This window comes from Lagopus muta, chromosome 8 (assembly GCF_023343835.1).
Source record: "Lagopus muta isolate bLagMut1 chromosome 8, bLagMut1 primary, whole genome shotgun sequence".
NCBI lineage: Eukaryota > Metazoa > Chordata > Aves > Galliformes > Phasianidae > Lagopus > Lagopus muta.
In genome coordinates, this window is record NC_064440.1 from 23,040,964 (window position 1) to 23,061,290 (window position 20,327).

The window sequence follows — 20,327 nt, forward strand, 5'->3', positions numbered from 1 at the left end:
TCCTTAAAGTGAGAAAGTCAGGACAGAACAAAACTGGATACACAATAACAATATAGTTATTAAAAATAATTAATTAGCAATAGAATGTTTCCTGAAATAAATGTGTTCTCATTAATTAACTGTCATGTTAGGAAGTTTTGTATACTGAAAAACAAAAAATGTAATTGTTCTAATCCATCAAAAGCTTCCTTTTTTTGGTCCTGCTGTCAAAAGTACTAGAATGAATAATGTACTCAGAACTCCATTTCCTAAACCAGCCAAGAATCCCTTCATCACTTCAACAGCAATCATGCTTTCATTACTGGGATGGTGATAAAGTTGTTCTTACTTTCTATCTCAATTTGGTGACAGCCAAGCTGTCTATACCATATAGTATGTTTTGCTATTGCACATTACGAATTTCATTTGAATCATTTGTCTTTGCTCGCTGAAGTTTCTAAAATGTATTTATTTACCTTCTAGCATGATTAAGAGGTTGAATACAAACATTTGGACTGTTGTTCAAGTGTATATGACCAACATTAAGCTACAAAAGCAAATGTCAGACATTTGCTCCATTTCTTTTGATTTTTTTGCACTTGATTCCTCCTCCATTCAGTGTACTTAGTGAATAAAAGTGTATCTGCTCGTAAATTGGATTCTCCAAGCTTTCCCCCTGCCTAATCTAGTATTCTCTCTCCTGTTTTCTTAATTCTTCAATGACACCATTCAAATTTCCTGATTACTGCTTTACATTTTATCTTCCTGTCCACCATCTTGTGGATGTGCCAGGCTCTCAGAAATTCATCAGCCTGAATATCTATGGACTTTTTACACCCTTCATAGTGTTCTGGACGCTCCTCAAAACTGTCTTCATTTACTACTTCAATCAAATATTTTTTTTCACTGCTTCTTATCATGCTAAGAGCAGATGTTTCTGTCCTCTCCATCCTTCTCTCAAAGCCCAGTTTTCCTGTAATTAGTTTTTAAATTTCTTATGTCAGTTTCAAGGTTAAGCATTTTAAGGTAACACCATTTAAAAACAACTGTTGACAGTTTAACACAGAACAATCTAATCTGTTTGGGTATTTACCCATCAGTGAAGCCATTACAGATAGACAGAAAGAGGCACTAGCAAGCATGTAGGCAGAAAATACTTTTAGCAACATCAGCAACAAGAAGGCCATGGTTGTGCACTGTACCAAGCCTTGTAGAAGTTGCACAAACTGTGCCATCAGAGTAAGGAAAAATCAAGAAACAAACTTGGGTGTCAGAGCTTTCTTGTGGAACTATGCTTTTACATTTCAGCCTTTCGTTAAAGCAAGAAGTAAAGGATGATGGCAGCTTCTCTTTTCCTGCCCACCTTTCCTCCTACACCATAGGAATAAATTATCACTGATTAAATTAATATGCTACATTAATTTACAATTAAGTGATCACTAGCAATAAAGATATATAATGTACATTCATAGTAATTGTAGAGCACAACTCAACACAAACTTGGCAAATTTTCCCACACATCTGCTTATTCCCTACACACAAGTAGTAAGGATAATAGTCATTTGGACCCATTGAACATCGCTAGAAACAAAGTGAGAAAACACTATTTTTGTAAAAAGCTTCTTAGCCTCTATATAGATTTAAAATCTACTGCTTTCTAAGCTGCCCATCATACAGCAACTGTTTTCTTTTTACAGAGATCTATCCTTTTCATATGATGTTCTGATTTTGTACCTGTTCTATAGATGTCAATCAAAAAACTGTTAACACCATTTATACTCATGCAAAACACAAATATATCTGTTCATTACATACTGTATTGAAGCCATGGGATAAAAAGAATAAACTAGAACACACAAAGAAGATGAGGGTATGCTTGTTTGTACTTGGTAAAACTCCTAAATATTTTGAGCTTCCAAGAAAAAGAAAAAAAAAACCAAAAGATTAAAAAGAAAGGGTGTTACACTGGTGGGTTTTTTGGTTTTTTTTTTTTGCTAGAAAATATTTGTCAGTATATTTTTTTCCATAGGAAAAAATCTGCCAAGAATTTATAATATCTAGGAACTGTAGAACATGTTGTTTCTGTATTTCATTATACTGCATGTAAATGACATTATAAGAATTACTTATTCCACAAGTAATGTCAGAATAAACATTGTATAGAAGCTGGGTCTTTGTGAACGTATGCAATATACTATGCAGCTTTCACTTGGTCTTACCTATGTGCCCCATAGTGGGTAAGAATCATGCTGGAATCTAACTGTCAGTGGATTACAGTGAGGTTCAGTAGCCAGGTTTTGGAGCTGATTTTATCATATATACAAAATAATGAATTGGCCACACGTATTTAAGGGACTAGAAGTAAGATACCAAAGGATTGGACTGGATCACTCTTAGTAAAGGAGAAGTCAAAATTACAGAGAGATCCAGTCTAGTTAATAGCAATTAATATATTTGTATATATGAAAAACAAAGGTAACGGAACAAAAGCAATGGTACAAAGAGCTTTTCTCAGATGCAGACACTGCAGAAAAGATGACACCAGAGTTCACTGAAGAGCCGGAAAACAAGTGCTTTTCCACCCTTGTTCTCTCCTAATAAGCAGGAGAAAGAATACCATGAGCCCTATTTTTCTATCCCTACCACTATGAAGGAAAACAGTTGATCCAAAACTACATGAGACCACAGAAAATGTGCGGCACAGAAAAGAGAGGTATTTTGAAATTAATACACTAATATTTTAAAATTTTAAAGAGCCTTAAATCAAAGCAAGGACAAATTCATTCTTACAGTCTTGCTACGGTTGTAAAACAATGCATAGCACGCACACTGGCCACAGGCTGGAGTGCAGAAAAACATTAGCTTCATGTAAGCATTGACTAATGGTTGTAGAGATTCTTATGTTAATAGAAATCACAGAAATTTGAGAACTAAAACGTTGATTATGTCATCTAATCTATGTAGTTGGCAGGAAAGGATTTGTTCCCTAAAGCATATTTTATATGGTTTTATTCAATCCAATTTTAAATGGCAGAGCAATGAAGCTTCCACTGTGTTATTTCAGAAAACTGATTTGTTTATTGTTTGAATTAATTTGACCAGCTTTAGCAAACATGCTCAAGATGCTGTTCTTAATAAAAATATGGAATGCCCTCAGTAATTTATGTTAGCATTAAATTGCCAGTGAATATCTGATCTATAAGTTCTGTTGAAATATATCTTTACATATAGCAGGCTGTTTTTTTAATATTAAGAAATGCAGGAATCTCTAAGCTGTTGGCAGTTGGTTTCTGATGCAATTACAAAATTTTATCCAAATTGATGTGCTTTAGTAATCAGTTCAATACGATTCATAACTCAGCTTTCTTAAGTTAAAGTTAAATTTCTTTAAGTTAAATTTCTGAATGATTTTTTTGCATATTTTCAAGCTCAAGTAGGGTGGAAATACCAGGAGTTACATTTTTTTTCACAACATTTTTATATTATTACTTCTTCAAGAATTTGCAATTGACAAAAAAAAAAAAAAAAAACCCTGAAAATTAGTGATAAATATCCTTTTAGTATTGATGTCACATTTGAAAATATAATATTGCTCTTATATAGAGGATTGGTAACATTGAAGGAATATTTTACAATAGAATTCAACCTGATTTTTCATGCAACTCTAGCAAAAATATACATCCGCTGTAAATTTAGCATGCTAATGAAGATATTCATATATAAATGTAATACGTTCTGACAAAGCTTCCCAGAAAGACTTGATTTCTTAGATTGTATCTAAAATTAGTGTTGGCTGTATATATCGATTACACAGACACACACATATATGGATAATTTAATATTTTCTTTGCTGTTTGTGGGAAATATACAACTAAGCTGCAGATTCAGTTGCCTCAATGTAAGGTTTGTGCCCCTAAACCATCTGGTTTATATGGGAAAAAAATTACAGGATTAAAAGACTGAAGTTATATCCTCTGTAAGAGCACTTTTTCAGTGGAGAATATTTTCCAAAGTCATAAGGAACATACTTTAAAAAAATCAGCCATTTAATGAACTATGGTGGAATCTGTATTTACTGTACATGATACCATCTTTATGGCATACGGAGATTGTCTTTCTGTTTGAGCTGCCTAAAATATTACGCCGGTCTCAACCTTGGAAACATTTCTTAAGTATTTACTGTACTATAACAGAGATCTTTTGCCAGAAGAGTCACTGCAGAGCCTTGGGCTCTGAGGGGGCTTTCCATATTAGGGGTTTTCTTGCTCTGGATTAAGCATGCCAACAGTAGTTAGTTGCCGTTCTGTATTTAGAACTGGTTTGCAGGGATGGATTTGGGTAAGAAATGATGAAACTTCTTGTATTTCATTGAGCTAAGCTTACTCCCACAAGACAACTTAAGGAGACATTCGTTAAGAAAACTCTCACAAAGTATTCAGTGCTACATGAGCTACAGCAGATTTCTGAATGCTTCAATAATTAGGCACTTTTCCACTGCAGTTCTAATGGCCCCAAAAGACTGTGTCAACTGTGCTTTTAAAATATATATGTGTATATATATATATATATATTTTTTATTTTTTTTTTTACACTTTACTGGATAGTTACTGTAGATCCTCAAAAATGACTAACAATATTTAAATAGAAAAATAGTGAACTAAACTATCAGCTTATATAATATAATTTCAGGAAAATACCAAACACCTTTTTACTCATGAGACAACATCCTTCTACAAAATAACTTTGTAACTCCACTTAATTAAAGCAAAGCAAAATACATTTCATTTAATTTATAATAAAAATTGCATAGCAAATCCAAGCAGAACATTCAAATTTAAGGTTAGCCCTTAGGTCACTTAATTCCTATAGTAACTTTTTAATGTCCAAATTCCCTTTCTGTACCATAACTATAAAGCACCAAAAGACTTCTCCCCGGGTAGCAGTAGCAGTGCATAATCCTAGCATGGCCACCTGTCTGAGTTTACTGTGTAATCCCATAATATACAACATCAGTAGTGGCTATCTATAATCTTGTATTTATTTGTCATATCAACACTGTAGTTTCAATGTTCTAATGATGTCACCCAATAAGATTTGGAGTTTTCTTGAAGATGTCAGGAGCTATAAACAGAAGTGTGAACTCTTGCAGGTTTATTTAATCCTACAGCCGCTGAATCCTTATTTGCAGTAGGTTGAGGTATGCTACTTCTCATGCAAGCTCACTAAGTCTGAAGCTAGGACAGGCCAAAGGAAAGAAAATAATTTTTTTGTGATAAAATACAAATAAATTAGATCTAATCCTGATCTGTAAAAATAAGTTTATTACTGAAGTTAAAAAACAAAATAATCAGAAGCGTATTCACAGATCAAAATAACATATGTAAGAAGCAGTGAAGAACCACCTCACAAAACTTTCAACTTGTTGCTCTTTAGACTTGAACCTTTCCTACCAGAAAAGTCTTGTGGATTAGTTGTACTTTAATCACTCAACTGCATGTTCCAACCAGCCAGCCACTTTTCTCCGAAAGGTGCATCATTTCATGTACGAAATCTCTGCCATTCAGACATAATCAAGCAAAGCAACCAAGACCCATGTTCCACATATAAACAGTTTTATAATTCCAGAATACTCTGAGGGACTACAGAGCTGTAGGAAAACAAAACAAAACACGCACACACACAAAAAGTTTTCAAGGGCTTAAGCTGCTCCTCTTTCATAATAAAGGCAATTCCACACAAAACTTCAGAAAACGTAGATGGCAAAAAGGAGGAAAAGAAAGTCTCAGTACAAGCAGAAAAACTACATTCTGAGCACAAAAATCACCTAATATGTTAGCAGAATACGCAACATTCAATTCTTCCTCTTCTTTTTGTGTGCTTGCATAAGAACTTTAAGCAAACAAATAGGATATAAAGTTCTTAATGTCTTCAGTTGAAAGAAACAATAGCATCACTTACCGAAAGATTGGTCTTTGGAGATGCTTTTTCTTGATTGTAACACAATCATCCATTTAAAGAGGGAAAAAAGACTTCTTGCAGCGAATAACTCCAAAAAGACCAGGGAGTAATCAAGAAACTTGTTCTTTGCTACTGTGCTGCAGAGAGCACACAGAATGATATTTTGGTGCTGGGGGAAGCCTCCCTCCCTCTTTCTGACAGTTGAGCAGAAAAGGGCCATAGAGGCCACATAAGACAGGCACGGCTGTGCACCAGCAAACCCTGCAGGCTGAGCAGAACTGGAGGCAAGTTGATCAAAGCACGGAGTTGTACTGGATTCTTTTCAACTGTGCAGGAAAAAAAGGAGAGCTTTGCCAAGTGCTACCTAGGTAAAAATGTGTTAGATTATTCCAGCCATGCGAGCACTTCTTACACATGCTGGTCAAAGTCTTAAATGCAGAGTCACTCTCTCCCTCGCTCTTTAAAACACACTGTTCCGAGGCTCAACTTTTTTTCTTCAAAATAAAAGTTGTGCAGCTGTTTCAGCATTCCCATGCGAGTACCTTCAGAAAGTTTGTTCTGGTAAAAGAACTGTATACAAATTAATGAAGATGGATGGATCTGGTCTGTGAGGCTGGCTCCACTTCAAGAGATTGTAATTATTTTACAATCTGGCTTTTATTCACTCTGGATGATGTGTGGATATAACTATGTAAATTAAAGCACTGCTCATAATTTTTAGCATTCATAACCTAATAACCTAGAGTTGGCTGAAGCTGAATATGGTGTTTGCAGCTGGTAGAGCCATAACTACATAAAACAAACCGACGCTATGTGAATGAGGAAAACAAAGCTGACCAAGCTGATAGGGACAGTAGCAAACTGTTACTGTTTGCAAGATAAGATTTCAACAGAGATCCAAAGTCAAGAGCTTTCTCTGACATCATGCTGACATAAATCAGGAAGAATTCAACTGCAGCAAACAGAGGTTGTAAAGAAAACGGTAAGGCAGGAGCAGGATCGTGGCTCTTGATGGACAGGTCATGAGCGGCTCAGCTGAGCCACCATTTCCAGGGGACCTGCAGGGCTCTGTAACAAAGCACTGCTGGCACAGGGCCCAGCAGGAAGCATGAAGCCTGGCCAGAGAAGCAGAAAACAAGCATCGAGCCCTCGTCTGCATGCAGCTGCACAGCCAGGCTGCACAGCGCTGCAGAGCCCTCCTGCAGAAGAGGAAGGGCCCTGCCACACAGACCTTCCCTGCAACACAGCTCCCGCCTGCTCAGTTCTCAAAACGCACTTAGCATGTGTGAGGTGACGTTTCTGAGGTGTGACAAGTGGATCAGCAAGGCCAGGCATCTTTGTAAGAGGGAGAGCAGAAGAGCTGTAAATTTACACAGCTGGGTGTACAGCACTGGCATTATCAAATTAAGCTTGAGAGATGCACTAAGTCTGAAAAAAAAGCAAGGTAGGTAACATTGAGACATGTCTTAGGCTGTAAAATTATTATGAATTTCACAAATTTTCATGAAATAATGATACGTAACAACGGAGAGATAACCAATATCATAATAATATGTGTTCTCATATATGAAAATATAGGAGTTTGGCAGATTTTATTGAAACAGATATAATTTCTTCCTAGATCTAAAACACACAGCTTAGAGATCAGCATGGCAGTGCAAAGTTTGGTTAACCATCCCCACACTATATGGAATAACTGCCATGACACAGTCACAGCACAATTATCTAAAGGAAAAATGATCACATGGCTGCTGATTCAGTGGCTGCCCCACTGTTTGTTTCTACTACTTTGAGGAGAGAGCTACATCTTCATTAGGACATCAGCTATCTTGATCAGATTACAGGTTAGCTTTTGCCAGGATCTTAAAGGATCTGAGGATCTTTCTTCAACAATATGCAGTGTTCAAAGTGTTGTCTTATTTATGAGCATTTCATACGGTCATGGTCTTACTTATTCTTGCCTGTCAAGACTCACATTTTTCTTCATGCATTCTTCCGGTTCTGGATTTCAGTTTTTCAAAATAATTTGCTGCTTTTTGAAGTATTCACTCACTGACTGTAGTCCAAGCTGCAAATCACAAAGAAATCTCCCTTTTCATTCTGTTTCATATTATGTGTGTAGGGCTGCTGTACTTCTGTTATCCAGAGGAATTCAGAATAATGATCTTGATATCTTCTGAAGCTTTCAGGGGAAAAAATCTTCAAGTCCTCAGTGAGAGCAATCCCAAATATGTTTTTCCGTTGAACACAATCTTTCATCTTGTAGTTTTGCCATTCCTGAAACCCCAAACACATCTTAAAAGTAGTTTTTTTTCTGGGCCTAGTCCAGTGAATGTTGTTGTCTGTGGGATTTCACTCAAGCATGGCACTGAAGAAAGTACTATTCAGGGGTGCTGAAATTCCAGCAGTACAATTACTTCAGCTACAAGGAATTCAAGAGTTGTTAACAAATATAAGAAAAATAGGAATATAAAATAGCAACAAAACTTTGATTTAATTGTATTGTTTTTCCTCTTCCAAACAGCCTTTTTTTTTTTTTTTTGCCCACTCAAGAGTTTTTGTTCAACATAAGAATCTGTTGTTTTTCTCATTAAAATATTCAGAAATCAGTTCAACTTGTTGACTGAGTATGCACACAAATTCTTCAAAAGAAAGGATTTTAAGAAAGATATGATAGATTAATTAGACTGAAGCCTCACAAAAATAGGGTTCCATCAACATGGAGATTTGTTGCAATAGTTATTTGATATGTAGTATTATTTCTCAAGCCAAAAGACACCATGTGAGCCAAACTATTTTACTCTGCTTGTTTTAATGCTACATTTTTCTCATTGATCTGTAGCTCATTGCCAGAAGTCTAGAAATGTAATTATTTTTCCTACTGTAATTTCAAATCTGTTGGCAATTAAGGCAGTAACTAAGAGGTTTGACATTTAAAGCTTTAATTCATTATATGCTATAATCTCTGTTCTGCTTCCATAATAAAGCAAGGGGTCAGATACCCTCCCCTGTTGTTTAAGAAGTAAGACAGCAAATGGAGAGCTAAGTTTCATGGGTCTGTTTATTTTCTGGATTGATTAGAATAGGGAAAAGAAAAAGAAAAAAAAACACACTTCTATATACATGTGTTCATGTTTTTGAAATGGAGAGATTTGAAATATAAAAACCTAAAACAGGGCTTATCCCCAGATTGTTATTTTACTTTTCTGTACAGAATCTCTTAGCAGTTCATTGTTTAAGATTTTTGTAAAGAAAATAAATCACTAAGTAAAGCATGAACAGGAAACTTTACAGTAAGAAATCAGTGTTATCTACGTATCTCCTAACAAGATTAGCATTTAGGTACTTAATATTACTGGATTAAATCCATTCCTTAAAGACTGCACACAGGCTGAGCATCTAAACACCATGCATAAGAAACAGTAGAGGCTAAAGTGAAATTTTTGAAATCCAAATATGCCACTACTGTCACACTTGCAAGGCCAACGCAAAGTCTCTCAAGGCATTTGTAAAGGCACAATCGCTGTTATAGGCTGTTTGTGATAATGTAGGGGGTGTGCCTCTTAGCACCCCATTTGCCTGCTTCCATTTCACAGGCAGGCACTCCTGAGCCAGTAAAATTGCCCAGCTATGTGACATCTTGTACTGTCCCCAGACACAAGTTAAATGCTATAGGAGATGCTACGATTGCCTGCCACACAAAGGCTGAACTTAACAGAAGCCTGTAATTCTTCATTTAAACTACTACCTTCTCAAATTGCAGTTGTATAATGGTTTAGTAGCTAAATAATAGTTAGTCACACTCTGCATATAGCTACCCATATTACTCAGCACAGGTCACACTGTCACAGATCAGCCTGAATGCTTTTTTCACTTAACAGCTCTATGAGGTAGGCATTAATCTTATTATGTTCTGCATACATAAGTGTGTAGGACAGTGTGTCAATTTATTTCTTTGCGCTGACGTCAGCAAAATCCACTGAAGTTAACCTAGTGACTTCTCCATGCTAGAAAAACTAGAAAGAACTGGAGATAACTGTGACTCATTCAGAGCAGATAGAAAAGTTGGCAGTCGCTACTGGATCTACTATAGTGCAAGTGGTAAAGTTCTATACAAACAGTTGTGCAGGTCTTTAAGATCTGGCTTCCCTTTTTACCCCTTATATGTAAGAATATTTATAAAATTGTGTTCTCTCTTGCTTTCCCTGTTTACATGCACACACAAACCAAGCAGAGGATTACCTCAGTGTCGTCACACAGGAGATTAATTTCCTTACTGAGACATTCCTACTCAGAATACAGCACAGTAACTTGGTTTAAGAAGCTTCCCAGTTCTTCTCTTTTAATTTTATATTTTTCTACATCTTAAGGCCTGAAAAAATCAGGGGCACTGTTGCACAGAAAAATCTATAGCACCTCATTCTTTAATACCTCTACAAATGTTCTTCATAAAAACTAGCATTTTGGGGGAGATGGGTCACCTATAAGCCTCTGAGTCCCAGCGTGGTACTTCCCCAGAGTACCAGTCACTTCCTTTTTCAAATTATTTTGGATGTAGTCAGTCATCACCTGTAATACTACAGAAGAGTTTCTCTGCTCCTGTAGGAGCAACTCCATAAGGTGACTCATCTAGCATGTCTTAAACACTAGAGGGTGTCCACCCATTGATGCTATTTTTCTTTCCCTCTCTTCACTGACCAGACTCTTAAACAGCTAGTTTAGTCTAGAGGACAGGCTCACTGAAAATTATATTTTGAACTTGTATAATCATTTCAGTGAGGCAGAAGTATTTACCAGATAATCTTCAAAGTAATGAAGATGACAAATTTTCCTGCACAACACTGAAGGATGGTATCTAGAGTCCCCCTACATAACCATGAATGAAGAAGCATCTATCAGTTTTTTCTAACCAAAAGGCAACAGAATAGGTGTTAAGACAAGGAGACTAGTTGAAGCAGTTGTTGAAGTACAGACTGCAGCTCTGCAAAATATAGAACAGAAGCCAGAATACAGACCAAGGGACATACTCTGAAATACTTGACTATAGACAAATAGATATATGAGTAAATACATCTATGACATATAGACATTTATCCATCTGTAAATAGATATTGGAATTTATCAATACCAGGAAATGAATACCAAAAATATAAATAGCAATGTCTCATAAGGACATTGATTCTCCAGATCAATATAACTCTTCTGAAGACCATGAGCAGTATCACAGTTGTATTTTCAATCCTATTTGTGAATACTATGATTTTATACCCAGCATCTTTAGTGAACAGAGGTAAAGAGAAGAGAGGAAAGGAGGGGAAATAAAACGGATTTTCCTTTGGGATATATGATGCTAAATTAGCACTAAAATACACAAGTCAAAACATGGCATTCCTTGGTTTTGAGCCAGAACATTAGTATTGGCCACGGTGGAAGGAATTGGAGTTTCTATTGGAAAACACTGTAATTGATCTGCCACATATTCCTAAATGTATTCACATAATGGCAATCACATACTGGACAACACAGTAATGTCTGATTAACATAATGTAATTCTTTCAGGAGGTAAAAGGGTTATAAAACATACAGATGGATAACAAATATAGAGCTGTTGTTGTTTTTTTTAATACTGATTTCAAGGAGTCAGTATAAATTCAGTACAATCCATACAGACAGCAAAAATAGGTCAGAACAGTCTCCAAAATAGTCCAGAGAGGAAAACATGAGTAACTGTATCATACGTTAAGAATGACTGCTGAACAACAGCAAGATCGCAACCAAAAGAAATGATTGCTAAACTTCAGTTCCCCACAGGAAATATATGGGCATTTAATAGGCCAGAGATTGTGCTAAAAAGAATCAGAAGAGACATGATAGGCAACAGATGTTTACTCCTTGAAATCTTTTGGTGAAGAAAGCTCTTAAGAACTTATGAAAGTTATGAATTAAATGTGTTGATTTTTTTTTATATACAGTAGAGTATACCTTAGAGTTTAGAATAAAGAGGCAAGAATCTCCCATAACTACTTTTCCTCTACAAAGATTTTTGTCTTAACTCATGTTCAAATCCAGTTTTACATTTCTTTGTGGTGGCAGAGTATGAACTTCAAGCAAACATTAAACAACTACCAGTCATACATAATTGAGAAAACACTGCGAGACAACTGTAAAAATTGTAGGCCTGTTCTGATTAATAGTATACGAAAAATAAATAATATTTTAAAAGGTTTTTCTTCAGACAGTTCTACTTTGGATACATTAATAAGATTTTATTTCACTTTAGGTTTTGAAAGTATTTTGCACTGCCTTTGTCTCCACATCCACCTATTACTTAGCTTTCCAGAATTTCATTCATTTTTATTGGCTAAAATACTCTGGTCTGTCTGCAGTTGTTGATGTCTCCTGGTTTTCCATTATGAAATTTCTAGCATCCAGTTTGAGACGTGAAAAACACATGCATTTCCCTCAAGGATTAGCAGTATCTGGGAGCCGTTGCAGTGCCTTTTCTACCAGCCATTTGTTCTTGGGTCACATTGCCATTATCCATAGACTAGATACAAAAGGAGTTGCAACAGCAGAAACACTACTGGGGATAATATATGTTCTTTCAAAACTGGTTCTTTGAAGTAGCATCACTAATAATTCCAGAGCTTTGCCTTCTGATTGAAAAAATTGCTTTTAAATAACGGTTTCCTTGTAGATGTCTTCAAATCTGACATTCATCATTTTAAAGTCTTACAAATAGTGATAAAAAAATTCTGAGTTCAGTTCTACCCTCAGATAGGTAACATGGTCGTAGACAAAAAAGTCTTGTGCATGACTCAGAAATCTATTATTCTAACATAATAACATTTTGATCATTCTTATCTTTCTATTACAAAGATACTCATCAAACATAATGCTCACAGTAATGATCCGATTTTTTTTTCTTTCTATCTCAAATCTATTATGGCCTTTGCAATACACAGTGTTGGCTTTCAAAGGTAAGAAGACTACATAGTTATATCCTATATTTTACGTGTAAATTACTTTATTGTTTTCCTCCTTATATTAGATCACCATCTTCTCCCCACAGACTACATCCCAAGTCTCTATTTACTGTGGTGACATCCATGTGACATCCATACACATGTGCCAAGAATCTCTGTACTAGTGACAAAATACTACTGGGAAATTTCTCAGTTTGTTTTTGGCATTAGCATTTTCCAGAGGAAAATAACAAGTAAAGTTGAAATTCAAACTTCAATATGTCGCATATTTCTCTCCCACATCCCGGTAAAGTGGATTCTTACTACGGCCGAACTACATACAAAGCAGCTCTCCTGATAATTGTAGTGCAGATATGAGAGACATCTTTGAAATATATTTCAAATGCATTGGCTTATTTGACTTAAAAAGACTGTGTACAAAAATGAAAGAGAATCCTGAGCATAATTCCCAAATACACAAATGGTGTCTTTCCCCCTGAAAACACTGCTAAAGATCCCAAACAAGGGCTCACTTCTGCATTTGTGCTCAGGACCTGATAATCCTTTGGGTAAATTTTGACAGTCAGTGAATCTCCAAGGGATTAGTCAGAACATCACCTAGTCAACAATGTTTTAAAATAAAAGCAGTGCTCAAAAGTGTTCAGTGCCCCTCTTTTTTATCAAGGGTCAAACGTTTGCAAGCCATGTAGAACAGAAAGGACCAGAACAGTGAATGTGAGACATAACAAGGGTGTTGTGCTTTATAAACACTGAATGAGTCATAGTTTCCTGCAAGGTCTCTTCCTTGATTTTTTCTCTTCCACTTCCTTATGGCAGTAGAACTTTGTTCATTCATATGTTCAAAATCTCATTTCAGAAAAAATAACTACAAAGATGTATGTGAAATACCACAAACTGCAAATAATAATAATAATAATAATAATAAAATAAAATAAAATTGAATGTGCTTTCATTATGTACACTAATCTGCCTGAACTCAAGGATGATTTTGCTAGTTAAATTCTCTGAGATGTTTAAATTTGGGTAAAATATAATCAGCTTTATTACTCACACAATTGCCTTACATATGAATATTGAACACATGTAATGGGCTGTGCTGCCAGTTTTAGAGAACAGAGTGTTTGCTTACCCACTGAAAAGAAAAAGCACACACCAAGGCACTGTTAACTGCCCAGTTTGGGGATGTACCGGGACATCAGAGAAAGTTGGCGTTTTTCTCAATGAAGTCTTAAAACTGAACTAAAAGTAAAAAAAAAGAGCAGTACTTTTATTAAAATCTGTGGATTCTTTCAGTTCTTCCACAGAACTGACAGGTTTACATGTTACTGAACTTTTTTCCTGAACGCAAATGAACAAAAACCCCACAATATTCAGTGAGAAGAAGGTTTCCCTCAGCCACGCACAACACACACACCACAACATCATGGATTTTCATTTTCTCCATCTTACAAGTTACGACAACAAAAGCAGAAGTTCCCATTGCATTCTCTGGCAAGTGCATTCTACCTCAGAATTTGCTTCGGTGCTCCTACGTGCTAAACGTTGACACTAGTTTTTAATTTTTAATCTCATTTTTATGAGTCTCAAAATTAACTTTCTGCTCACATTTAGCATACAATCTTTCCCTTTACTGCAAGATATTTTCCACAGCTTTTAAATACCACTTACATACTACTTCCTGGAGCACATAAAGCCATCTTCATACAGACTATACTGTCAAACCATAAAGCACAATTTGACTAATTTGAAATTAATTATATAAATAGCAAACTATCACATTTTTAATTATCTTGTTGCAGAATTTCTAATTAAGCATGGATATTTGTACATTTAGTAACACTTTTCTGTTACTATCCTGACAAGACAGCTAGAACTGCCATTAACAAGTCCAAGATTACACCACTCAGTGATGAACATTTGAAGTAAAATGGTATACAACATTCTGGTTCGGTGTGGTGAATGGCTTCACTCTACACATACATAATCAGGAAAAAAAATACAACAAACCAAGCATTTACACAACATGTAAAGTGAAATGAGCATGTTACAACTAATGACTGTATGACAGGTGCTAAAATGTAACTGTTCATTTAACTGCCTTTCTTACGGAGCATTTCAGATGTTTATGAACCTGGCTTTCTCCCTGACTCTATATAAGCAAGCATCTGTGCCCACACAACTTCTGTCAGTAAAATGTCAATTACTTCTAAGAACTACTCTCACTCTGATGAGTGTTATCCACAATGTTACACACAATTGTTACACACAATGCAGTGTTACTTGATTATCCGTTTATCCACATTAATTATATTGCTTTCCTGACCCTTAGGAAACGATCCTATAGTGAGATTATAAGGGCTGGCTCAAAAATTATATTACATTTTATGAAGACATGCAGTCTAAGGAAAATATTATGGGCTAAGTAAGGTCAATTCTGCTGTTTCAGCATGATCGTTTTGTAGAAAAGAAAAGCGGGAAAGATTATGGCAATTACAGGAATAATTTGGTATAAAAACAAGTTGGTTTTTATTTCTGATAACTTCTATCTTTCATATTGCTGTATATACCACTGTTTATGTTAAAAAGAAGGGATTTCCCTGGTCTGAAGTACCATATCTTCTGGAGGGGGTTCAGAGTGAGTTCAAAGTGCGACTGTGCTGTGCAGGAGCTCATGTTACAAAGCCAGGATGAGGGAGAGCGATGAATTATAGTTCCAAGTGGCTTCACATATCAAAAGCGAGAAGAACAAAGAAAGTAACCTGAGTGAAAGAGGGGAGTCATCAAAAGTTCTGACATAGCTGAGGCTTTTTGAAAGCACAAGGAATAATTGCAGATTTAAATTGGTCTCTTCTCAATTGGGCTGCCATCAGTGAGAAAATAAGCTAGAAAATAATTCTTACAGTAATTGGTTCTGAGACACCTTACATTCTCAATATTTTTCTCTGTATCATGCAAGAGGAACTTAAATACGAAATAGTATTGCAGGTGCAAAAGGAAATTGTACTCCATCTAGAGCTGAAAATTTAAAAATGGCAAACACATATCCCTGAAAAGAGGGAAAAGTAGGAGATGTGATTGTTCATTACCAAAATATGTAGTCTGAACCCCTGCTTAAAATAAAAAAAAAATCCAAAAATGATACTATTGAAAGACTATTGATTCATGACCAGTTAGATGTGCAACATTTTGAACTTCAGATTGAAATTGTGAACATTATGAAGGATACAAGATCTCTTAAGACTAACAGTGAAGGGAATTCAGAGCTCAATACTGGATATGAGAGCTGTTCCGAAAGTAATGCCTCCTACTTTATTATGCTGGCCCACAACACCAGAACCAGATGTTGGTGGTATGACAGTAAAGACTGACCCTTCCCACCAGTATTCCATTACATTTTGTTGTCATGCAATAGATGGCATCAGAGGGGCAGCCTGACAAAATGGCATCTTACATGAAAGTGCATATGAAGCAAAGGTGTGTCATTGAATTGCATGTTGTGGGAAAAAATGGCACCTATTGACATTCACTGATGCTTGCTGAACATTTATGGAGATCAAACAGTGGATGTGAGCACAGTGAGGGGTTGGTGGTGCGTTTCAGCAGTAGCAACAGAGATGTGAAAGGCAAGCCATGTTCTGGATGGCCATGCATAGCTGTCACACCACAAAATAAGAGCATCTCTATGAGCTCACTCAAACATATCAGCAGACTATGACTGGAAACAGTAGTGGCAACATTGGAATTTCACAGTTTGTACCAGGCAGGTTCCACAAATGATCACTCAGGAACAGAAAGAACATTGTGTACGAAGCTGAAGGCAGCAGTTTCCTGGATCACATCATTACCAGGGATGAGATGTGTCACCAGTATGAGACAAGAGTCAAAACCGCAGTCCATCAAGGGGCAGCATGTGAATTTCCCATTGAAGAAAAAGTTCATGACACCCCCTGACAGTCCTGACAGTGAGTAAAGTGTCTTTTGGGATGGGAAAAGAGCGACCCTTCTGGATTTACTCAAATCTGGACAAACCATCAACTCTGACCAATGCATCATGACACTGACTAAGCCAAAGGCTAGGATTTCCAAAATCAGGATGAAGAAGAAGAAAACCTTTGTCTTGCCTTTGTCCAGTGACACCTGGCCTCATACTGGTTTGAAGACCATGGAGCACATCTTTGGTGGATTGTCCTACCATACCCATCGTATGGTCCAGACTTAGCACTTTCTGACTTTCACCTATTTGGGCAATGAAAGATGGACTGCATGGACAACAATTTCCTGACAACAACAACATCATAGCAGCTATGAAACAGCATGTCATCTCCACTACTGCAGATTGTTTTTCAAGCACAGCATGTAGGCACTTGTTCATCACTGGTGAAAATGCATAGCTAACAGTGGTGACTGTATTGCAAAACAGCATTTTCTATCTGAGAGTTTGTTCAGTCAAACAGTGTTATTATGCTTTTTGTATGTGTTGCACTTTCCATGGAAATAAATAGGAAGCATTACTTTTGAAGTGACTTACATACATAAATAATGTTTTGTAAGCAATAGAAATGCATGACAAGACCACAATTACCATTTGTAAAGAGAAGCATGAACTGTAGAAGTCAGACCACTGAATTTTGTTCATGTGTGAGATTATCTCCTGGAACCTCTTCAGTGGTATTGAAATGTGACAAGTTGTTCCTTGTCCCATGTTTGTGCAGCTGATTACTGCTGCCTTAATGTGGCATACTTCTGGCAATAGCACTGTATTTTTGGACCATAACTATCATTTTGAATTCTAGTTTTATTCTCCACTATATTCTTGCTCTTGCTGTAAGTTAATAATAATCCAAACTACTGAACAAAAATGGACTTGTGTCAGAGCACTTGAGAGCCAGTGAATACATCTTTCTGTTTTGACCAATAGACCTCTGGTAACACTTTACTAAAGTAAACAGTTTCCAGACAATTCCTAGAAAGTTCCTCTGAATCTGAAAGTAACTATGGATTTGTTTCTCAAGGAGCCATAGAACAGAAGATAAAGCTGGTAACTGTGCTCCCTCACAGTGACAGTGGCAGAGGAAAAAACAAGTTTTATACTTGAACCACCACACAACAAACAGATCAAACTCATGCTCCAAGTTAAGCCAACTAACAGCAAAAGCACACCTTCAAATTTTCAGGAAGATAGTTTTCTACTGACAGCTGTTGCAATCAATGATCTTCCAGTGCATTCTGTCTACAGAGACATTGACTACAGGTAAAATATAAAGACAGAGTTCGCACTTCATCAAGTATATGAAACCACCTTGGAACTGCATGCCTCACAAGGAACAAGTACATTGTTTTCACATCACAATCTAAACGCATGACGTTGGAATGACATCTGAATGCATGAGAGACCACGCTGATTGTTGTCTTACAGAGATTTAGTTTACTGGAAAGCCTTGTATGGTTATGTTGTACTGATGGTGGTAGCTGATCGCTCCACTGTCTGTTGTTAGGTGACCTGTGTGGCATTTGGAATGGATTAATGGTAAAACCTGTTTTTAATTCCTTCTCATACAAACATAAACATTAGAATCTGACATACTCACTCCGGGTTGGGGCCTAAGAGTTCTGAGCTCTTACCTCATCCACTGACTGAGCTTGGACAGATCGCTTCAGCTCAGGCTGCCCAAGTATCAATGCTGGGAGATGATTAAATTCCTTTCCTTCAAAAGATGTTTTGATTGTTATTGATTAAAAAGCTTTGCAAGAGCTAGATATCCTTTTTTGTTTGTTTGTTTCTTCTCCTGTATACTTGATCTAATTTTGTCTTTTATTTCAGTGACATTTAGCAATAGTTTCTTTTGAAAATCTATCTCTTTCCTATCCAAATATATCTAACAGTATTTTTTTCATCCCTCTTCTGTAAGAGATGGCCTACTCTCACAGATCTTATAAACTCGTGGATATCCAATTTAGTATTTCTCAGTAACAGTTTCCACAGATTCAGCATGTGCTTTGGTGTAGGCTTTAGAGAACTGCTTTCAGGTGGCAAAAGGCAAATATCAACTTGTTCTTAAGTTTTCTGCTTTGTTCCAAAACCACACTTACTATCTGGAATACTGCAGCAATTTCCTGCTGGTACTTAGATTCAAGAACATCATGAGTTATGCAGGTGGTTTCTGTCACACCATCATTCATACTTTTGACACATTTTGAGTCTGCATATTTCCCGAAAAATTTCTTAACGTGATCTGTGCCAGGAAAGGAAAGTTTATGTTCTGCCAGCTTACTGACACAAACCCTATCTATCATATCACCCTTTTGCTTAGTCAGTAATGCAAATAAACCTTCAAATCCCAATGAGAAATACTGAAGAACCTTACCTAAGAATGTTGTAAGAAAGTTGCATTAGAAGAAGGCCACTAAAGTTGACCAGGCTGACTCACTAAATCACAAGGTTGATGTAATGTGTTTAAAAACATTATCTTGCCTTTTTAAATTGGAAAAAAAAAAATCTTCATAGAAGTCTAGAGTTTAGCAAAATTAGCTCCCATTGGTACGGCACAATCTTTCAAGTTAAGCTACAGTACAATGAAAGGAAAAGTAGCTGTCAATAACTATCCTTCAGTTGATGCTACAAAACAAAGGGAAGTTATCCTAATCCAGTTTCTTGAAGGACACTTCACTAAAAGTTCAACTCATAGTAGGTGGAAGGAGAAGCAGTACTGAAATTTCGCAAGTCAACCTCATGTAGGTGGCTGGAAGAAAAAGTCAGAGATATGACTATTCTGGACTCTAGAAGTAATGCGTAGAACTATTGGAGGTGTTCAGAGCTCCTCCCAGATAAATAATACCCTAATAGAGAATTGAAATGAACTACCTTATATCTAACATGTTTGATACTGTGACATTTAAAATACAAATCCAAGATTCGAAACTGAATATTACAGTGCACAAACCATCCATTCATATGTTTTCATGATAAAAATACTGAAATGTCGAAACTTTGACATAGTACTGCCAGAAAGACTTTTACTTGTTCTAAATCTGCAACCTATTCTGAAATGCTGTTTTGTCCTGTTGTAAATAATCAGCATCTGGAGACAGTGGCCATGGAGTTTATAGACTATTCCTACATCCATCACCTCTAGAATGTTCAATTCTCTCTCCCTTATGGCTTCTGCAGAAGTAAATGAACCCCTTCATTTTGAAGGAGCTGTTTCTGTAATTTAGTAGTATCTCCAGCTTGAGATGTGTTTTCAGAAGACTTTGATTCTCTAATACAACAATCTAAGTTCAGAGAAGAGATCTCTGGGTCTCTGAGAGCTGAACACCACAGAACATGGGAAGTACAGGCAACTCTCTTCACCTCCTCTCCCTGGGTGTGAACAGAGCTCAGGTGACATGGAAAAAATAAATGCT

General features: G+C 36.4%; 1 protein-coding gene across 10 annotated transcripts in view; it reads right to left on the reverse strand.

The window, feature by feature from the left end:
• PDE1A (phosphodiesterase 1A) overlaps positions 1-20,327 on the reverse strand; it is a 199,863-nt gene that overhangs the window by 102,993 nt on the left and 76,543 nt on the right. The window contains exon 1 of one of the 10 annotated variants that reach the window (XM_048952861.1): positions 5,938-6,370. The exons of the other annotated variants lie outside the window; for them this stretch is intronic. Coding sequence (XP_048808818.1) covers positions 5,938-5,990 — 53 coding nt within the window. The 5' untranslated portion in view covers positions 5,991-6,370. Of the gene's footprint in view, positions 1-5,937; positions 6,371-20,327 lie in introns of those variants that run through there. 10 annotated transcript variants of the gene reach the window in all.